The sequence below is a fragment of the Pseudorasbora parva genome, chromosome 1 (assembly GCF_024679245.1).
Source record: "Pseudorasbora parva isolate DD20220531a chromosome 1, ASM2467924v1, whole genome shotgun sequence".
NCBI classification, from domain to species: Eukaryota; Metazoa; Chordata; class Actinopteri; order Cypriniformes; family Gobionidae; genus Pseudorasbora; species Pseudorasbora parva.
In genome coordinates this window covers 64,417,774-64,437,888 of record NC_090172.1, presented here as the reverse complement: position 1 = coordinate 64,437,888, position 20,115 = coordinate 64,417,774, and the positions used below count along the sequence as shown (strand labels likewise).

General features: G+C 40.8%; 1 protein-coding gene and 1 non-coding gene across 2 annotated transcripts; one reads left to right on the top strand and one right to left on the bottom strand.

Moving 5' to 3' along the window:
• Positions 1-1,673: 1,673 nt before the first annotated feature.
• Positions 1,674-19,087, bottom strand: myadma (myeloid associated differentiation marker a). Its single transcript, XM_067447575.1, has 2 exons — positions 18,952-19,087; positions 1,674-5,542 (listed from the first exon to the last, which is right to left on the bottom strand). Exon 2 carries the CDS (start codon positions 5,486-5,488, stop codon positions 4,604-4,606), a length of 885 nt encoding a protein of 294 aa, XP_067303676.1. The 5' UTR covers positions 5,489-5,542; positions 18,952-19,087; the 3' UTR covers positions 1,674-4,603.
• A 676-nt stretch (positions 19,088-19,763) lies between these two features.
• On the top strand, positions 19,764-19,835 carry trnae-cuc (transfer RNA glutamic acid (anticodon CUC)). Its single transcript has one exon. It is a non-coding gene; the product is annotated as a tRNA-Glu (tRNA).
• Positions 19,836-20,115: the final 280 nt, after the last annotated feature.

Genomic DNA, 20,115 nt, shown 5'->3' with positions numbered 1-20,115 from the left:
AAAATAAAAAACATGTACTGTGCACTGCGCTTGATTAACTGAGTCTTGATACAGCTGTTGGCCTTGTTTGTTTCGTTTCTTCTATTGCTCTCCTCATTCGTAAGTCGCTCTGGATAAAAGCGTCTGCTAAATGATTAAATGCAAATGTAAACAAAGCATTTAGCCTCAACTCACATTACAAATGCAGTTCCTAAAGGGAACAGCTTTGTAATGTCATGAAACGTAGCCAATTGTTTTGATAAAGGCCCTTGGTGTTTTAGCAGTGCTAGCTATTTGCAGTTAGTGTATACTACTGTGAGTACGTGTATGTAAACTAATGGCTTCACCAATATTTTCTTTCATATCTAATATCCCATCAAATATAACCCCATTGTTTTTTTTTTATTCCCCTAAGTCAGACAATCATAAAGCGGTTCCAAGCATCACCAACAGCCTTAAATCGATCCTTTAAAAATATACAGTATTTTATCCAGTGACATTCATTGACATCTAATAATAATAATAATTGTGTGTGTGTATATATATATATATATATACTTAATTATACTCAAATATTCATGTAAATATGTACAAATAAATCCTCTACAATTTATATATATATATATATATATATATATATATATATATATATATATATATATATTTTATATATATATATATATATATATATATATATATATATATATATATATATATATATATATATATATATATATATATATATATATATATATATATATATATAAAAATGTGTACAAATTCCAGTATTTGTAGAGGATTTATTTGTACACATTTACATGAATATTTGAGTGAATGTCTCTGGCTCAGTAGGCTGCTCTTGTAAGACTAGGCCTGTTTGAGAATAGATGTGAAAATGCACTATCCAAACTTACATGTCTGTAATTCAAGAATGATTTGGACTATAGTAATATTCAAATAGTTCGGGATAGAAGACACTCATAGATTATTGCTGAAGTGAAAGCACTTAAAAAAATTAAAAGTCTGAAAAAGTTATGGAAGTTTAAATTTACTGTAAATAATTTGTATTGTATATAAAAGGAATACTTTGCAAAATATTTTTACTATAAAATGACTAAAAATCAAAGCCGTGTGTCTAACCAAGTTGTGTTCCAATGGTGAAGTTGATATCACAAAAATTGAAGTTCCCATGAGATTTGTTTTAGGTGTTGTACCAAAAATAGACACCAGGTGTCCTCCTCCACATTCTCCAACAAAATCAATACATTTCTGTCCAAATTTCACTTCTATCACAAAATATGGAGCCTTGAGACTCTTTACAGACGATATGTGTTTTGTCACGATTAGAAAAGGTTGATTATAAAGTAGTTTAAAAACATTTCGTAAAATGAAACCTGACACCTGCTAAAAGGATTTGAAGTACTGTTTCCATGGGAACGAAATGTCTGATTTTAAAGCAGTTTTCACCGGATGAATTTTGAGTTAGTAAGCTTTTAAATTAATTTATGATGATTACTAAAATATGTCATATGGAAAAAGGCAATACAAAAAAAGAGCACCATGGGACGGTGACAGATAAGCTGTTAATTTAGTTTTTTGGAAATAAGTCTGATCCTGAGTCAACTTTTTAACCCCTCCAAGCTTTTCCATCATTTTTGAGATACCAATTGAACACATAACTATAACTTCATAAATATTTAATTCTGGAAGCTTGTGGACAGTAAAGTGTGACACATCTCAACATACTTTACCTTGAAAACCTCAAAACCAGTCAAGAAAAATGCAAATTAGAAAACATGTTTACATATCACAGTGAAAGTTTATTTGAATATAGAAAATAATATAAAAATGTTTTGCTCTGGAGTTGTCCGCTGTCATTATAACACACAAGCTTAGACCTGCTGAAACGCTGTCGTGATGCCGCGTGTCAATGACAACACTTACACATAAAACAGCACAAACATGTACAGTAGTTCAACACAGAAACATGAACACAACACACTCATCATAAGGCAGCAGTGGCACAATCACAAAATCATAACACTTTAAAAAATAAAAAAGCCCTCTGGGGAAGTTCATATTTACGAGTTAGGAGCGTTCAGATCACTTTGGTCAGAGAAAGAGGACAATGAGCAAGATTTTTAACTCAATTTCTACATAATGATTAATAAAGAACGAGTATCAAGTGTTCTTGATCTTATTTAATGCTTTTCCTCAAATAATGAAGATGCTGTAAACTGAATCTGCACAGCACGGCCAAGAAAATACAGTGCTGTTTGGATTTAAATAAGCGAATGTGCATGATTGGATCGCTATTTCAGGGATTATTATATTTCTAGCATGTTATGTGTTTGGCAACAGTTTTTCTAACCCTAACTGACGGAGTGTATCATCTATTAAACAGCCATAAAAGACACATCACTACTAAAGCCCTGTTCGGACGGTAATTGTTTCTGATGTGGACGTCTGTAAAAATACATGAGCAGCTAAAAAAAAGCATTCGGATGATTTATTCCCGGTGGAGGAGCGAGTATTGTGATCCTGCGCACCTGGGGATGCTGCCCACGTGGTCAACCGAATGACTGTCTGCTGAAAAAATGTCATAATAAGAATAAAATCATATTTAATTTAATTTAATAATAGGAAAGTATTAATTATTTAAATCTCCTGTTTAAAAATGTGGAAATAAGTTAACACAATGCTGCAAACTGAACCTATATAACGTTAATTACTGCCGCAATAACGGCTCATTTCAAATGTTTACGTGTTTTTTTTTCTCTCTCTCTTTTGAGCGGTGATGAAAAACTATTCTTGTAAATACTTTCCAGCACTTCAGTAATAAAAGTGTATGCTAGATCTTTAAAACGCATCCAAATTACAGCGCGACGCAACGATACGGTGCTCCGCAGGGGTCAAAAAGGATATAAACAGTTCATTTTGAAGCGATCTCTTCTTGAAAACTCAGAGATGTGGATTCGGACAGCAGTTAAATCACCACACGACCTTTGACTAAAAACTGTAATTTGGCCGGGGATTTTTAAGCGGGTGGCGGGAGAAAATCCCTGACATTCTGGATTCAGACAGCAATAAAATCACAGACTAACTGCTATAAATGACGAAAATACCTCACGACCCCACGATAAACAATTACCGTCTGAAAAGGGCTCTAGACGAGATTCATCAGAGCATGAAGATCATTTTCACACATGAATCGGCTCCTCTGCATTAGCATTACTTAGCATTTTTTTTAAGCGATATCCCAAAATGTGCATTAAAATAGGAAGATGAAAACATAGATACTGACACTTACACTTGCACTTGCTTGTTTAAATCCAAACTCTGTGTTTTTTTGGCCCGGCTGCGTATATTCTATCATAACAATTATTTTGTATAAGCAACTTAACTAGTTTTGGTGTAAAGGGAAGAAAAAAAAAAGTTCTCTCATCAATAAACTGGAACGCCACCAAACTCGGAAACTCTGGGGCTCAAAGAAAATACTGAATACTAGTATATCAAATATACTAAAATAACACTGGGTTCGCAACTCATATGCGCTTAACTCATAAATATGATCTTTCTGACATGCCATTATTGATTATAAGATATTTTGAAGAATGTTTGTAACGAAGCAGAGAGAGCAACCATTCACTGCCACAGTATTTGTTTCCTTACTATAGTAGTGAATGGTTGCTCTCTCTTCTTCTTCAAAACTGGAACTATTCGAGGGCGAGTAAATGAAGACAATTTTTTTATTTTTGGGTTAACTACCCCTTTAACTAGTTTCGGTGTAAAGGGTAAAAATAGATATTTTTCATCAATAAACATGTGTTCTTACTCCAACTCGGAAACTCTGGGGCTCAAAGAAAATACTGAATACTAGTATATCAAATATACTAAAATAACACTGGGTTCGCAACTCATATGCGCTTAACTCATAAATATGATCTTTCAGATATGCCAGTATTCACCATTCTCCCCATTGAAGCGTTCGGCTTTCAAAGACTTCATTTAAGTCAAGGAAAAGACGATTACCAAATACCAAGAGTTCACTCAAAGCAAGGAGAATCTGTTTTAGCTATTATGCCAGCCGCAGTTGAAACCAGCTTCCTGAAACAGATCAGATGTGCTCCAACAGTAGCCAATTTATGTTGTCAATTTGTTCCAAACCTGTATGAGTTTCTTTGTTCTGCTGAACCCAAAAGATATTTTGAAGAATGTTTGTAACAAAGTAGAGAGAGCAACCATTCACTACCATAGTATTTGTTTCCATAGGAAACTCATAAAGGTTTGGAACAAATTGAGGGCGAGTAAATGATGACAGAATTTTTTTAATTTTTGGGTGAACTATCTATATAACTAGTTTTGGTGTAAAGGGTAAAAATAGATATTTTTCATCAATAAACATGTGTTCTTACCCCAACTCGGAAACTCTGGGGCTCAAAGAAAATACTGAATACTAGTATATCAAATATACTAAAATAACACTGGGTTCACAACTCATATGCTCTTAACTTGTAAATATGATCTTTCAGACATGCCAGTATTCACCATTCTCCCCATTGAAGCGTTCGGCTTTCAAAAGACTTCATCAAAGTCAAGGAAAAGACGACTGTTTTTTGCTCTCTCACACCGTGACAAACACCAGTCGGGCAGAATACACCAGATCCGCCAGATAGATCAGGAAGTTGAGAGCGGTGAGAACGGCCACGGCGACCAATTTATCCCATGAGCACAAACCGGTGAAATTTTGGCAGTTGCTCGGTCGGCTTGTGATCTTCGAGTAGTGGCTGTCGAACTTAAAGATGGGCCAAATGATCGTAGCGGTGAGGTACATGATAACCGCTAATAAAGCGTAGGCGGAAAGGAAGCGTGCAAACGGGAAAGGCAAGAAGCCAGTGCATTCGCCCACACACAGCAACACGATAGCCGCCGAGATGATAAAACAGATGCAGTAGACGGCCATGCACCACTTTAGCGCGGGGTAACTGTCATAAGAGACGGGGTCGCTGATGAAAACGAATATGACGGCGGCCACAAAAGTCTCGCAAACCTTCAGCAGACCCGGAACCGTAGCCATATATCCGGCGACTTCGCCCGGGCGCGCTCGCGACATGCAAACCTCCACGAAATAAGCCACGGTGGCCAGGCAGGAGAACACCGTGGAGACGATCCGGTGATCGCGGACCTCGCCGTGATTCGGGTATCCCTTTAGAAAGTAGAGCGGGAAGATGATGGACGCAGATAGGCAGAGAAGAGTGGCGTAGCAGGCGAAAGTAATGGGGAAGTTGTTCCAGGACACGGGGGCTCGAGACTGTAGACCCAAGATCTCCACCAGAAGAACCAGCAGCGTTCCCGCAAAGCTGAAAGCCCAGCAGAACAGACTCCAGTCGGCCGTGCCATGATAGAGCCCCCCTCCATGAGACACCGCGCTAAAGGCCACGCAAGTGAACACTAGAGCGGCCAAACGCGTCCACATTAAACGGGACGGCTTCAACAACACCACAGGCATGATGAGTGCAGAGGAACTGGAGCTTTTTTAGATGAGCGTGTCCTTCTGGTGACTCTGAAAAAGGACAAAGAGAGGCAGATTAAAGGGTTAGTTCACACACAAATTACATTTATGTCATTAAAGGCCCATGAAACCCCAGAACACTGTTTTTTTTTAGATGTAAACAGATACATTGCCTTGCGAAAGTATTCGGCCCCCTTGAACTTTGAAACTTTTAAAGCCACATTTCAGGCTTTAAACATAATGATATGAGACTGTAATTTTTTTGTGAAGAATCAACAAGTGGGACACAATCGAGAAGTGGAATGAAATTTATTGGATATTTCAAACTTTTTTAACAAATCAAAAACTGAAAAATTGGGCGAGCAAAATTATTCGGCCCCCTTAAGTTAAGGCCCCCTTTGTAGCGCCACCTTTTGCTGCGATTACAGCTGTAAGTCGCTTGCCGTATGTCTCTATCAGTTTTGCACATCGAGAGACTGAAATGTTTGCCCATTCCTCCTCCAGAACAGCTCGAGCTCAGTGAGGTTGGATGGAGAGTGTTTGTGAACAGCAGTTTTCAGTTCTTTCCACAGATTCTCGAATGGATTCAGGTCTGGACTTTGACTTGGCCATTCTAACACCTGGATATGGTTATTTCTGAACCAGTCCATTGTAGATTTTGCTTTATGTTTTGGATCATTGTCTTGTTGGAAGACAAATCTCCGCCCCAGTCTCAGGTCTTTTGCAGACTCCATCAGGTTTTCTTCCAGAATGGTCCTATATTTGGCTCCATCCATCTTCCCATCAATTTTAACCATCTTCCCTGTCCCTGCTGAAGAAAAGCAGGCCCACACCATGATGCTGCCGCCACCATGTTTGACAGTGGGGATGGTGTGTTCAGGGTGATGAGGTGTGTTGCTTTTACACCAAACATAACGTTTTGCATTGTTGCCAAAAAGTTCAATTTTGGTTTCATCTTACCAGAGCATCTTCTTGCACGTTTGGTGTGTCTCCCAGGTGGCTTGTGGCAAACTTTAAACGACACTTTTTATGGATATCTTTAAGAAATGGCTTTCTTCTTGCCACTCTTCCAGAAAGGCCAGATTTGTGCAGTATATGACTGATTGTTGTCCTATGGACAGAGTCTCCCACCTCAGCTGTAGATCTCTGCAGTTCATCCAGAGTGATCATGGGCCTCTTGGCTGCATCTCTGATCAGTCTTCTCCTTCTATGAGCTGAAAGTTTAGAGGGGCAGCCAGGTCTTGGTAGATTTCCAGTGGTCTGATACTCCTTCCATTTCAATATTATCGCTTGCACAGTGCTCCTTGGGATGTTTAAAGCTTGGGAAATCTTTTTGTATCCAAATCCGGCTTTAAACTTCTCCACAACAGTATCTTGGACCTGCCTGGTGTGTTCCTTGTTCTTCATGATGCTCTCTGCGCTTTAAACGGACCTCTGAGACTATCACAGTGCAGGTGCATTTATACGGAGACTTGATTACACACAGGTGGACTCTCTTTATCATCATTAGTCATTTAGGTCAACACTAGATCATTCAGAGATCCTCACTGGACTTCTGGAGAGAGTTTGCTGCACTGAAAGTAAGGGGGCCCAACAATTTTGCACGCCCAATTTTTCCGTTTTTGATTTGTTAAAAAAGTTTGAAATATCCAATAAATTTCATTCCACTTTATGATTGTGTCCCACTTGTTGTTGATTCTTCACAAAAAAAAATACAGTTTCATATCATTATGTTTGAAGCCTGAAATGTGGCAAAAGGTCGCAAATTTCAAGGGGGCCGAATACTTTCGCAAGGCGCTGTATGCGGCACATCACTGGGTGCGTTTACATGCACGTTCTTAAGCCGATTATGCCCAATAAGCCGACAATGAACATGGTCATGTAAATGCGGTAACCCGTTTTCTTTTGTCGGAGTAAGGTCATAAACAGAGTAAGAATAAACCGGTCGGAACATATAGTTTTTTGCCTCTTACCTCGATTTCACGCGGCATGTAAACACATTAACCTGCTTTCTGTCGGCTTATTGGAGTGCGCATTTGTGATGGGTGACACAAACGCAAACTTACAGCAGATTTAAACGCATCCAGACAGAGCGAGCGAGCGTTTTACAGGAAATAAGGACATATATCACAAACACAGACTCTTTTAAGACCAAGACAATTGTAAAGATGTGTTCTCATCTCCTGCAGCAGAAGTAGAAGAGGTTCAGTCTAAACGCTGCATGAGGGATAATATGAGCCGTAAACCTCCCGCTGACACGGCGCACGCTTTATTTAACATCACATCTGACGTAACATTTGGAAAACTCAGAGTCAGATACGGACATTATTATTTTCGACGTCACTACAAGGAAATAACCCGGTTTATTAATAAAGTCATGTAAACGCGGTTTACTTGCGTTGTCCGTTTACTGGTGTGCATGTAAAAATAATCAGGGAAAACTGATTATATAATTAATTAGCTGATTTTTTTAGTTATTAGTTTACTGGTGTGCATGGTAACGCACCCATTGTCTATTAACTCATTGATTAAGTAATGTGTAATTGTGGTTAAGGGTTTTGGATTAATTTTGAATTAGTTAATAGTCATGTGCCCCAACAAGTAAAGTCATTAGCTAATGATTTATAAAGGTATCATTATGTTATGATTAATTAAAGCAGACGACTGAAAGTAGAAATGCATGGCTTTGACCTGTTAACACGTTCATTTACATTATTAGTGTAAATAATGACAAACATCATACTTGACGATTATTCCCTTGTAATTGCGATTATTAAATACGATTACCACAATTTACATTGATGATGTTTTAAATAGCTTAAGGTATGTGACACTACACGCCTGTGTCACGATATAAATCACAATACTTAACTTATCGATTAACTTTAATTTTTTTTTTTTTTTAAATAGATATAGAGGTTTTTTTTTGTTTTACTTTTTTATTATGAAATATTATTATTGTGTTATTATCAGGTCCCACAAATATTCCCCCATTGCATCATTATGCATTATATTCAACATTATATATAGTGGTTTAATGTAGTAATTGTATATAAACCATCAATTGAGTATAAAAGCACAAAAATGGCCTATCTAGGACATTTATCTATCATGGAAAACACTCTGCAGCGGTCACACCACATGATATTTTCACATTCACTCAGAAGTTACAGGCATAGAAATGGCCAACTAAATATAACAAGCTAGATTCCCACAAAAGGTCACTATGAAATGTATAATAAAAACATATATTTGTAGAAATAACTTAATACTCATAGTTTTTTGAGGTCGCACCTATCCATGATATCGAATGTGGTAACGGCATACCAGCCGTTGATAAGGTCATTTTTTACCAAATTTGTGTTACGAACATGCTTGCTGCCTCAACGGGTCCTTGGCAAGTTGGTATATGATGCAACTTCCGGTCTTAAACTCAAGTCCAAAAATTGGTAGTTTCTTGATGGTCGCTCACACCACATGATATTTCATAAAATGGACACTATCGGACAATGTTTGTTTGTATATTATGAAATAAAAAACTAATGCTTTGTAATTTTTTTGCAGGATTATAAAACACTTTGGAAACCACGCCAAATAATGTAGAAAATTATTTATAAATACATTTAGAGTCATTTCAAAGACGTTTCCAAAACAGAAGTTATGCCCCGATGGTCACAATGCATGATATTTTGACACTTTAAATAACAGAAATATTACAAATAACTAATGTTTTTAAAAATTAAAGTGAATACTAGTACATAGGTACTACATATATAGTGTCTTTTTATGCATTTAAACCAGTTTTAACTGGGAAAAAAAATCAATCAGACAGAAAATGAAGGCATCATGTCATTGACCCATTAATAAAGTTTGTAGCAGTGTAGCGCCTCCAGCAGACCAAGCTCAATTTAAGATGAACATTGGTCTGGGGAGTCTGCTGTGTATCAGTCACACTCTTCAGGCGCAGCGTAAGCATTTAGAGCTGCGCTGGCGGGAGGCGTCTCACTTTTTCTGTATATGGAAGGCAAACGTCCAGAAGCTAGATCATTTACTTTATGAAGTTTTAAATATGGATTTTTTTTTTTTTTTTACAAGCCACTTTGCTTCAGAAGGTCTTTATTAACACCCCAGAGCCGTGTGGAGCAGTTTTATGATGGACAGATGCACTTTTATGGTGGATAGATGCACTTTTATGGTGGATAGATGCACTTTTATGATGGATAGATGCACTTTTATGATGGATAGATGCACTTTTATGATGGACAGATGCACTTTTATGATGGATAGATGCACTTTTATGATGGACAGATGCACTTTTATGGTGGACAGATGCACTTTTATGATGATAGATGCACTTTTATGATGGACAGATGCACTTTAATGATGGACAGATGCACTTTTATGTTGGACAGATGCACTTTTATGATGGACAGATGCACTTTTATGATGGATAGATGCACTTTTATGATGGACAGATGCACTTTTATGAATGATAGATGCACTTTTATGATGGATAGATGCACTTTTATGATGGATAGATGCACTTTTATGATGGACAGATGCACTTTTATGAATGAAAGATGCACTTTTATGATGGACAGATGCGCTTTTATGATGGACAGATGCACTTTTATGATGGATAGATGCACTTTTATGATGGACAGATGCACTTTTATGATGGATAGATGCACTTTTATGATGGACAGATGCACTTTTATGATGGATAGATGCGCTTTTATGATGGACAGATGCACTTTTATGATGGATAGATGCGCTTTTATGATGGACAGATGCACTTTTATGATGGATAGATGCACTTTTATGATGGACAGATTGTCAGGATTCCGGTGTGATTTGCTCTAATTGTTTGTCTACCCCTTGTTTTCCACATGTACACTCTCTGTCTCCTCCCTCCTCGTTATCTCTGATTGCTTTCCACCGTTGTCTCGTGTTCATCTCTCTATTTAATGTCCTGATGTTTTGTTCTCATTGCGCGTTCGTTGTTTCCTCCTGTGTGATCGCTGCCGTGTGTCGTCCGGTTCGTGTTTATTTTTTGTTTGTTTCTTTTTGTTTTTGCATTCACCTTTTGTTTTGCCTCCAGGACTCAGCTGAGACTGTGTTTGCCCGGGCCGTTCTCCTTTCACCTGTTTGTTGGATCTCTGTGAGTCTCTCTCTCTCTCTCATCCTCCCCTGTGGATTCCTCCTTGGATCTTTGGATTTCCGCTGTCTAGCGTATCTCACCACTAGACTGAGCTGCCTTCTTCGCTTCCCTTCGGTACTGTGTATCCTGTGAACTTTCGTTTGTCTTTCAACGTTGATCATCGGTGTGTCTTGCCTTTAGACTGGATCCGGTTGAGCGTGTATTGAGTTCCAGGGAACGCCGCATTACTGAGTTTTCTCCAGCTGCTGAGACTCGAGGAGGACTGTTCAGTATCGATTGGGAGCATCACACTACCGAGTTTTCTACTGCTGCCCTGAGACCCGAGGAGGACTGTTCAGTATTCAGTGACACTTTAACCTGAGATCCGTTGTGGATATTTCCTTCACTTTCTGCTCTCATCTTTCTAATAAACTTGTTAACTTGCATCAGATTCCAAAGTCTCGTCCCTCACAGAACGAACGCGCCACAGAATGGAGTCTGCAAGCGGAGAGTCTGTTCAGGCGGCCTTGGCCCAGCAGGGGGCGAGATTGGACCAGCATTCCTCCTTACTCACAGAGGCTTCCCATGATTTCCAACTACTATCTGGTCGAATAACTGAGATCCAGAACAGGTTGGAGCAGGTGGCACAGGTTGTTGGGAGAGGAGAGGGTTCTTCTTCTGCAGCTGAGAGTCAGAGCAGATCTGAACGTGAGCCTCAGGCAGTTAATCCTCCCAATTATGATGGCGACGCCAAGACCTGCAGAGCTTTTCTATCACAGTGCTCCCTAGTTTTCGCGCTCCAACCTCGGAGGTATGCTGCTGAGGTATCGAAGGTAGCATATCTCCTTACTCTTCTAACTGGCAGAGCGCGAGACTGGGGAATGGCAGTCTGGGAGGCACAGGACCCTTGTTGTTCATCATTTGAGTCTCTTCGTTCTGAGATGATCAAACTTTTCGACCGGACGGTACAAGGTGATTTAGCTGCGGCTGAATTGACCCATCTCACGCAGGATGGATCTTCTGTCACAGATTACGCTATTGAGTTTCGGACCTTTGCTGTGTCCAGCGGGTGGAACGATGCTGCCCAGAAAGCCCAATTTTTGAGAGGTCTCAACGAGAACATACAAGATGAGATCGCGTCTCATGATCTTCCCGTCTCTTTGGAAGCAGCTATCGATCTGGCTCTTCGAGTCGAGGCCCGTCACAGGCAGCGGAGGGTTCGTCGCTCATTTCAACATCTTCTCTTCGACCCTTCGTTGCGTGCAAGTGACAACACCTCTACATCATCTTCCTCCTCAGGAGAGCCTATGCAACTGGGCCGGCTCCGGCTTACTGCTGAGGAGAGACAACACCGACTCGTTAACAGCCTTTGTCTTTATTGTGGTAAACCGGGGCATAGGGCTCTAAACTGTCCGGTAAAAGGGACCGCTCGCCGTTAGCTCCGGGAGTATCGGTGGGCGTTTCTCAGATCAGCTCTTCTCTCGGATCCCATACCTTGCTGGCTGTCTCCATCTACTTTGATAATCATGTGTTTCACTCACAGGCCCTGCTGGACTCCGGTGCCGAGGCGAGTTTCATGGACGCGTCTTTAGCCGAGTCTTGGGGCATTCCTGCTGTGCCTCTTACGGATAAATTATCTGCTTTTACATTAAAGGGTCAACACATGGCAGAGATCAGTCACCGCACTCCCTCTGTAAGTCTTTTTGTCTCTGGCAATCATCGTGAGGATGTAAATTTTTTTTTGTTACATTCTTCCCAGTCACCCATTATTTTAGGGCACGACTGGTTGATTAGACATAACCCTCACGTTGATTGGCAGAATAGTGTTGTCTTGTCATGGTCACCGTCTTGTCATGTTTCTTGTCTTGGTCCTGCTCCTTCTGGTCCTATTTGTCCTGTTTTACAGGTTCCTGCGGTTGACATATCGGGGGTTCCGACGGAGTATTCCGATCTACATCGGGTGTTCAGTAAGGCCCGAGCTACGTCCCTGCCTCCTCACCGGTCGTATGATTGTGCTATCGATCTCCTCTCAGGTACTTCTCCGCCTAAGGGTCGCGTTTTTTCCCTTTCTGGTCCTGAAAGAGAGGCCATGGATAAATACATTAACGAAGCTCTAGTCGCCGGTCTCATTCGCCGCTCCACCTCCCCCGCTGGGGCAGGTTTCTTCTTTGTTAAAAAGAAGGACGGCTCCCTTCGTCCATGTATTGATTACAGAGGGTTAAACGACATTACTGTTAAAAATAAGTACCCCTTACCATTAATGTCGACTGCCTTTGAATTATTACAGGGAGCTCGTGTCTTCACCAAGTTAGATCTGCGCAACGCTTATCACTTGGTTCGCATAAGGGAGGGCGATGAGTGGAAGACAGCGTTTAATACCCCTTCGGGACACTGGGAATATTCCGTTTTACCGTTCGGCCTTGCGAACGCACCAGCTGTCTTCCAGACTATGGTAAATGAAGTGTTGGGAGACATGATTAACAAGTTTGTCTTTGTGTATCTAGATGACATTCTCATCTTCTCCCCTTCTATGCAGATACACACCCAGCATGTTCGCCTAGTCTTACAACGGTTATTGGAGAATCAGTTATTTGTCAAGGCGGAGAAGTGTGAATTCCACAAGGAGTCGGTTTCGTTCTTGGGTTTTGTTATCGCCGCTGGGGAGATTCGTCCCGATCCCGCTAAGATCAAGGCAGTCGCTGATTGGCCAGTACCCGACACACGTAAGGAGTTACAGCGTTTTCTGGGTTTCGCCAATTTTTACCGGCGTTTCATCAGAAATTTCGGTCAGATCGCTAGACCCCTTACTACTCTTACCTCTACTAAAGTAGGTTTCCGTTGGAATAACGAAGCTCAGAAGGCCTTTGATGAATTAAAGTCCCGTTTCATCTCTGCTCCTGTTCTTTCTTTTCCTGATCCGGCTTACCAATTTATAGTGGAGGTAGATGCCTCTGATGTCGGGGTAGGCGCTGTTTTGTCTCAGCGGTCACCTATTGACGGGAAAGTGCATCCGTGCGCTTTTTTTTCTCACCGGTTAAACCCAGCAGAGCGTAATTACGACATAGGTAACCGGGAGCTGCTGGCGGTTAGACTCGCCTTGGGTGAGTGGCGCCACTGGTTAGAAGGAGCTTCGGAGCCCTTTCTGGTCTGGACGGACCACAAGAATTTAGAATACATCCGTTCAGCCAGGAGGCTAACATCCAGACAGGCTCGCTGGGCACTTTTCTTTGATCGTTTTAACTTCACCCTCTCGTACCGGCCAGGCTCTAAGAACGTTAAACCTGACGCTCTCTCCCGTCTGTTCGGTGGCACAGAATCTGAGCGGTCCGAGACCATCATCCCGGAGGGGAGGGTGCTTGGGGCTCTCGTCTGGGGCATCGAACAGCGGGTGAGAGAGGCCGGTCGAGGGGTGGAGGTTCCTGAGGGGTGCCCGGTGGGTCGTCTGTGGGTTCCCGAGGCGGTGCGCTCCGATGTTGTCCGGTGGTGTCATGAGTCCAGGTTTGTCGGCCATCCTGGGGTTCGGAGAACGTTGGCTACCGTCCGTCAACGTTTTTGGTGGCCTTATATGGGCCCGGACGTCAGACAGTTTGTGTTAGCCTGTCAGGTTTGTGCTCGTAATAAAGCCTCTCATCTATCATCCGTTGGTCTGCTTAAACCTTTGCCCGTGCCCTCCCGCCCCTGGTCTCACATAGCCCTTGATTTTGTCACTGGCTTACCGGCGTCTGATGGTAACACTGTTATTTTGACTGTGGTGGATCGCTTTTCCAAAGCAGTTCATTTCATTCCCCTGCCCAAACTTCCTTCTGCAAAGGAGATGGCTCAGGTTCTGATTAACCATGTTTTTCGTTTACACGGTCTTCCGACTGACGTGGTTTCAGATAGGGGTCCTCAGTTCATCTCGCGTTTTTGGCAGGAGTTTTGTAGACAGATCGGTGCTACTGCCAGCTTGTCTTCTGGGTATCACCCGCAGACCAATGGACAATGTGAACGGGCTAATCAGGATCTAGGTCGTACGCTCCGCTGTCTGTCGTTCCGTTATCCGAATTCCTGGTGCCAACAGCTACCCTGGGTCGAGTATTCTCACAACTCGCTTCCCGTTTCCTCGACCAATTTGTCCCCGTTTGAGTCATCTATTGGTTTTCAACCGCCTCTGTTCCCATCACAAGAACCTGATGCAGCGGTACCGTCTGCTCTAGCTTTTGTCCGAAGGTGCAAACGCACCTGGAGAAGAGCTAGAACACTCTTATTACAAAGTTCCAGACGAACCAAAGCTGCGGCTGACCGCCACCGACGACCTCCTCCCCGTTACATTTGTGGACAAAAGGTTTGGCTTTCTTCCAAGGATCTGCCTCTCCGCGAGTCATCTCGTAAGCTGGCTCCGCGATTCATTGGGCCATTCAGTATTGTCAAGGTTGTCAGTCCAGTGGCAGTTAAGCTTAAGTTATCTCCTTCTCTTGGTCGGGTTCACCCTGTTTTTCATGTATCCAGGGTTAAACCAGTGATTTTTGCCCCCATTAATTCCCCCGTCTCTACCCCTAAGCCCCCTGCCCCGCTACTAGTGGATGGTGCTCCTGCCTATTCGGTCAGGAGGTTACTAGATGTTCGCCGTAGGGGTAGAGGCTATCAGTATCTCGTGGACTGGGAGGGATACGGTCCGGAGGAGAGGTGTTGGGTACCGGCTCGGGACATTCTGGACCCCGGGTTGATCGAGGATCTCCGTCGTCGCCAAGGTGAGCCCCTCCCGGGTCCGTCCAGTGCCGGACCTGGGGGGGGAGGTACTGTCAGGATTCCGGTGTGATTTGCTCTAATTGTTTGTCTACCCCTTGTTTTCCACATGTACACTCTCTGTCTCCTCCCTCCTCGTTATCTCTGATTGCTTTCCACCGTTGTCTCGTGTTCATCTCTCTATTTAATGTCCTGATGTTTTGTTCTCATTGCGCGTTCGTTGTTTCCTCCTGTGTGATCGCTGCCGTGTGTCGTCCGGTTCGTGTTTATTTTTTGTTTGTTTCTTTTTGTTTTTGCATTCACCTTTTGTTTTGCCTCCAGGACTCAGCTGAGACTGTGTTTGCCCGGGCCGTTCTCCTTTCACCTGTTTGTTGGATCTCTGTGAGTCTCTCTCTCTCTCTCATCCTCCCCTGTGGATTCCTCCTTGGATCTTTGGATTTCCGCTGTCTAGCGTATCTCACCACTAGACTGAGCTGCCTTCTTCGCTTCCCTTCGGTACTGTGTATCCTGTGAACTTTCGTTTGTCTTTCAACGTTGCTCATCGGTGTGTCTTGCCTTTAGACTGGATCCGGTTGAGCGTGTATTGAGTTCCAGGGAACGCCGCATTACTGAGTTTTCTCCAGCTGCTGAGACTCGAGGAGGACTGTTCAGTATCGATTGGGAGCATCACACTACCGAGTTTTCTACTGCTGCCCTGAGACCCGAGGAGGACTGTTCAGTATTCAGTGACACTTTAACCTGAGATCCGTTGTGGATATTTCCTTCACTTTCTGCTCTCATCTTTCTAATAAACTTGTTAACTTGCATCAGATTCCAAAGTCTCGTCCCTCACACAGATGCACTTTTATGATGGATAGATGCGCTTTTATGATGGATAGATGCACTTTTATGATGGACAGATGCACTTTTATGATGGACAGATGCGCTTTTATGATGGACAGATGCACTTTTATGATGGATAGATGCACTTTTATGATGGACAGATGCACTTTTATGAATGAAAGATGCACTTTTATGATGGACAGATGCGCTTTTATGATGGACAGATGCACTTTTATGATGGACAGATGCACTTTAATGATGGACAGATGCACTTTTATGATGATAGATGCACTTTTATGATGATAGATGCACTTTTATGATGGACAGATGCACTTTAATGATGGACAGATGCACTTTTATGATGGATAGATGCACTTTTATGATGGACAGATGCACTTTTATGAATGAAAGATGCACTTTTATGATGGACAGATGCGCTTTTATGATGGACAGATGCACTTTTATGATGGACAGATGCACTTTAATGATGGACAGATGCACTTTTATGATGATAGATGCACTTTTATGATGATAGATGCACTTTTATGATGGATAGATGCACTTTTATGATGGACAGATGCACTTTTATGATGGACAGATGCACTTTTATGATGATAGATGCACTTTTATGATGGACAGATGCACTTTAATGATGGACAGATGCACTTTTATGATGATAGATGCACTTTTATGATGATAGATGCACTTTTATGATGGACAGATGCACTTTTATGATGATAGATGCACTTTTATGATGGACAGATGCACTTTTATGATGGACAGATGCACTTTTATGATGATAGATGCACTTTTATGATGGACAGATGCACTTTTATGATGGACAGATGCACTTTTATGATGATAGATGCACTTTTATGATGGACAGATGCACTTTTATGATGGATAGATGCACTTTTATGATGATAGATGCACTTTTATGATGGACAGATGCACTTTAATGATGGACAGATGCACTTTTATGATGGATAGATGCACTTTTATGATGGATAGATGCACTTTTATGATGGACAGATGCACTTTTATGATGGATAGATGCACTTTTATGATGGACAGATGCACTTTTATGATGGATAGATGCACTTTTATGATGGACAGATGCACTTTTATGATGATAGATGCACTTTTATGATGGACAGATGCACTTTAATGATGGACAGATGCACTTTTATGATGGACAGATGCACTTTTATGATGATAGATGCACTTTTATGATGGACAGATGCACTTTAATGATGGACAGATGCACTTTAATGATGGACAGATGCACTTTTATGATGGATAGATGCACTTTTATGATGGACAGATGCACTTTAATGATGGACAGATGCACTTTTATGATGGATAGATGCACTTTTATGATGGACAGATGCACTTTTATGATGGACAGATGCACTTTTATGATGACAGATGCACTTTTATGATGGACAGATGCACTTTTATGAATGATAGATGCACTTTTATGATGGATAGATGCACTTTAATGATGGATAGATGCACTTTTATGATAGACAGATGCACTTTTATGATGGATAGATGCACTTTTATGATGGACAGATGCACTTTTATGAATGAAAGATGCACTTTTATGATGGACAGATGCGCTTTTATGATGGACAGATGCGCTTTTATGATGGACAGATGCACTTTTATGATGGACAGATGCACTTTTATGATGGATAGATGCACTTTTATGATGGATAGATGCACTTTTATGATGGATAGGTGCACTTTTATGATGGACAGATGCACTTTTATGATGGATAGATGCACTTTTATAATGGATAGATGCACTTTTATGAATGATAGATGCACTTTTATGATGGATAGATGCACTTTTATGATGGATAGATGCACATTTATAATGGATAGATACACTTTTATGATGGATATATGCATTTTTATGATAATATATGCACTTTTATGAAGAATAGATGCACTTTTATGCACTTCAAAACAGAAACAGCCATTCACTGCCATATGAAGCGTGGAGCAGGGCATTTTAATATAAACGGTTTACGATTAATATAATTGTATCTGAAAGAAGATGTGTCATATACACCTAGGATGACTGCACGGTGAGCAAATCATGGGGTAATTTCCATTTTGTGGGTGAACTATGCCTTTAAACTTATCCGAGTTAACACACAGACGTGACTCAGCCACAGGTCACTTCCGCCACATTTTTACTACCCATTTTAGACACAAGCAGAGCCAGCAAACAAACATATGCTAGAGTTTTCAAAGACATTGAGTTTTTAAGTTGATATTGACTTAAAGCATGTTTTGCATCTCTGAATTACGTAGCCTTTATATATCGAGATTTCTTTTTTAGCGCTTTATTTCTCTCTCTCTCCATCTTTCTAGCGGATGCGGTGAGGGGTGTGGTTGTTGTGTTTTACGGTTCGGGTGAGGTTAAGCTTGTCGCAATAGTTAAATCATCGAGAAGAAAACCGATCTGCTTTTTGCCATTTTGTAATCTACGCATTTAAGGCATAATGTCTAGCAGAACTAATGCATTAATACACGCTTAAAATGTTAAAAATGTCCAAAAAGTACGCACACTATACATAAACACAACACAGAGATACATAACTTAAGTTATTGTGTTTCACAAGTAAGCGAGATATCCTGTTATAGGGCGCATTCCTCAGGCTGAAGTCTGTCCACAAATTACCTTGAATTACTGAATCAAGACCAATGAAAACGCAAATCCAAACAGAAAGGAAGAAATCATAAATGATAATAGACATACCTTGCACTAATGTAGACAGACTTTTCCCTTCTATTCCAGTTTGTTTCACAAAAGAAGAACGACCCCCCTCTCTCTCTCTCTCTGTGAATGCCCAGATGTTCTCTTCTCTCTCTTCCTTAACGGGACTCACTCCATTCCTCCACGCCCATTTCCTTCCAAATTAGGTACTGCCTTTCTCTTACCGCTTGACCTTCCCGTGCAGTCTAGACTTAGAGAAGACCATTTTATGCTAAAATTAGATGCTGGGTTTAGCATCCCGTTGAGTTATAGTATCTTTTTTTTCATAAAAAAAAAACAAAAAAAAAAAACAGAAAATATTTTTGTTTTTATTTTCATACTTGTATGAATCATGCCTTGTCTTTGGAGTGGAACTAATTTTCTAGTTGTGTTCTCAGTTGTCGCTTTGTGATGAATGGTCGAAACTTTCACGGTTTATTATCGAAACCCGTTACTGAGGATGAGAATGAACGCTACATAATCGGAAGTAAATATTCGGGATAATACAGTTGCAATGATAGATTGTAAAGTGATAATTAGAAACATTATCGATTAGACAATATTATGAAATTAAGAGTAGATTTTTACAAGAGGTAAAAGGATTAATTATTTTTTGTCTGGGGTTAATTTTCAGCTTTAACTTGAAATTATCACGTGGTCTCAACATTACTGCACGACTTCTCCAGCGAGTTTGAACGTATAACGTGGCCAAAGAAAATCAGTTGTAGTCTAGTCATAATTTCCTCCTGCAGTTATGGCTACAAAAATGTTGAGTATAGAGTCAAATACACTATGAGATACAGTGACAGCACAGCTCCCTGGTGGTCTAGTGGTTAGGATTCGGCGCTCTCACCGCCGCGGCCCGGGTTCGATTCCCGGTCAGGGAACAAATGTTTTTAGATAACAAAAAGTAATATATCGTTTCTCGATTACATTTAGCTATTTGTTGTCAGTGTGATACGTCAGTGTTTACATGAGTGGGGAACATTTTAATAAATGTTATTTATATATATATATATATATATATATATATATATATATATATATATATATATATATATATATATATATATAAAAATTTAAAACATGGAGTGGACCATAGTGTGCTGCGGAGCTAACAGAGACTTCCACCATCAGCTCTGTTTCTGTTCTGTTTTTTTTGTGTTG

Bases quoted from the DNA above. Each gene is read 5' to 3' on its own strand.
- myadma (XM_067447575.1), bottom strand. From the start codon at position 5,488: ATGCCTGTGGTGTTGTTGAAGCCGTCCCGTTTAATGTGGACGCGTTTG.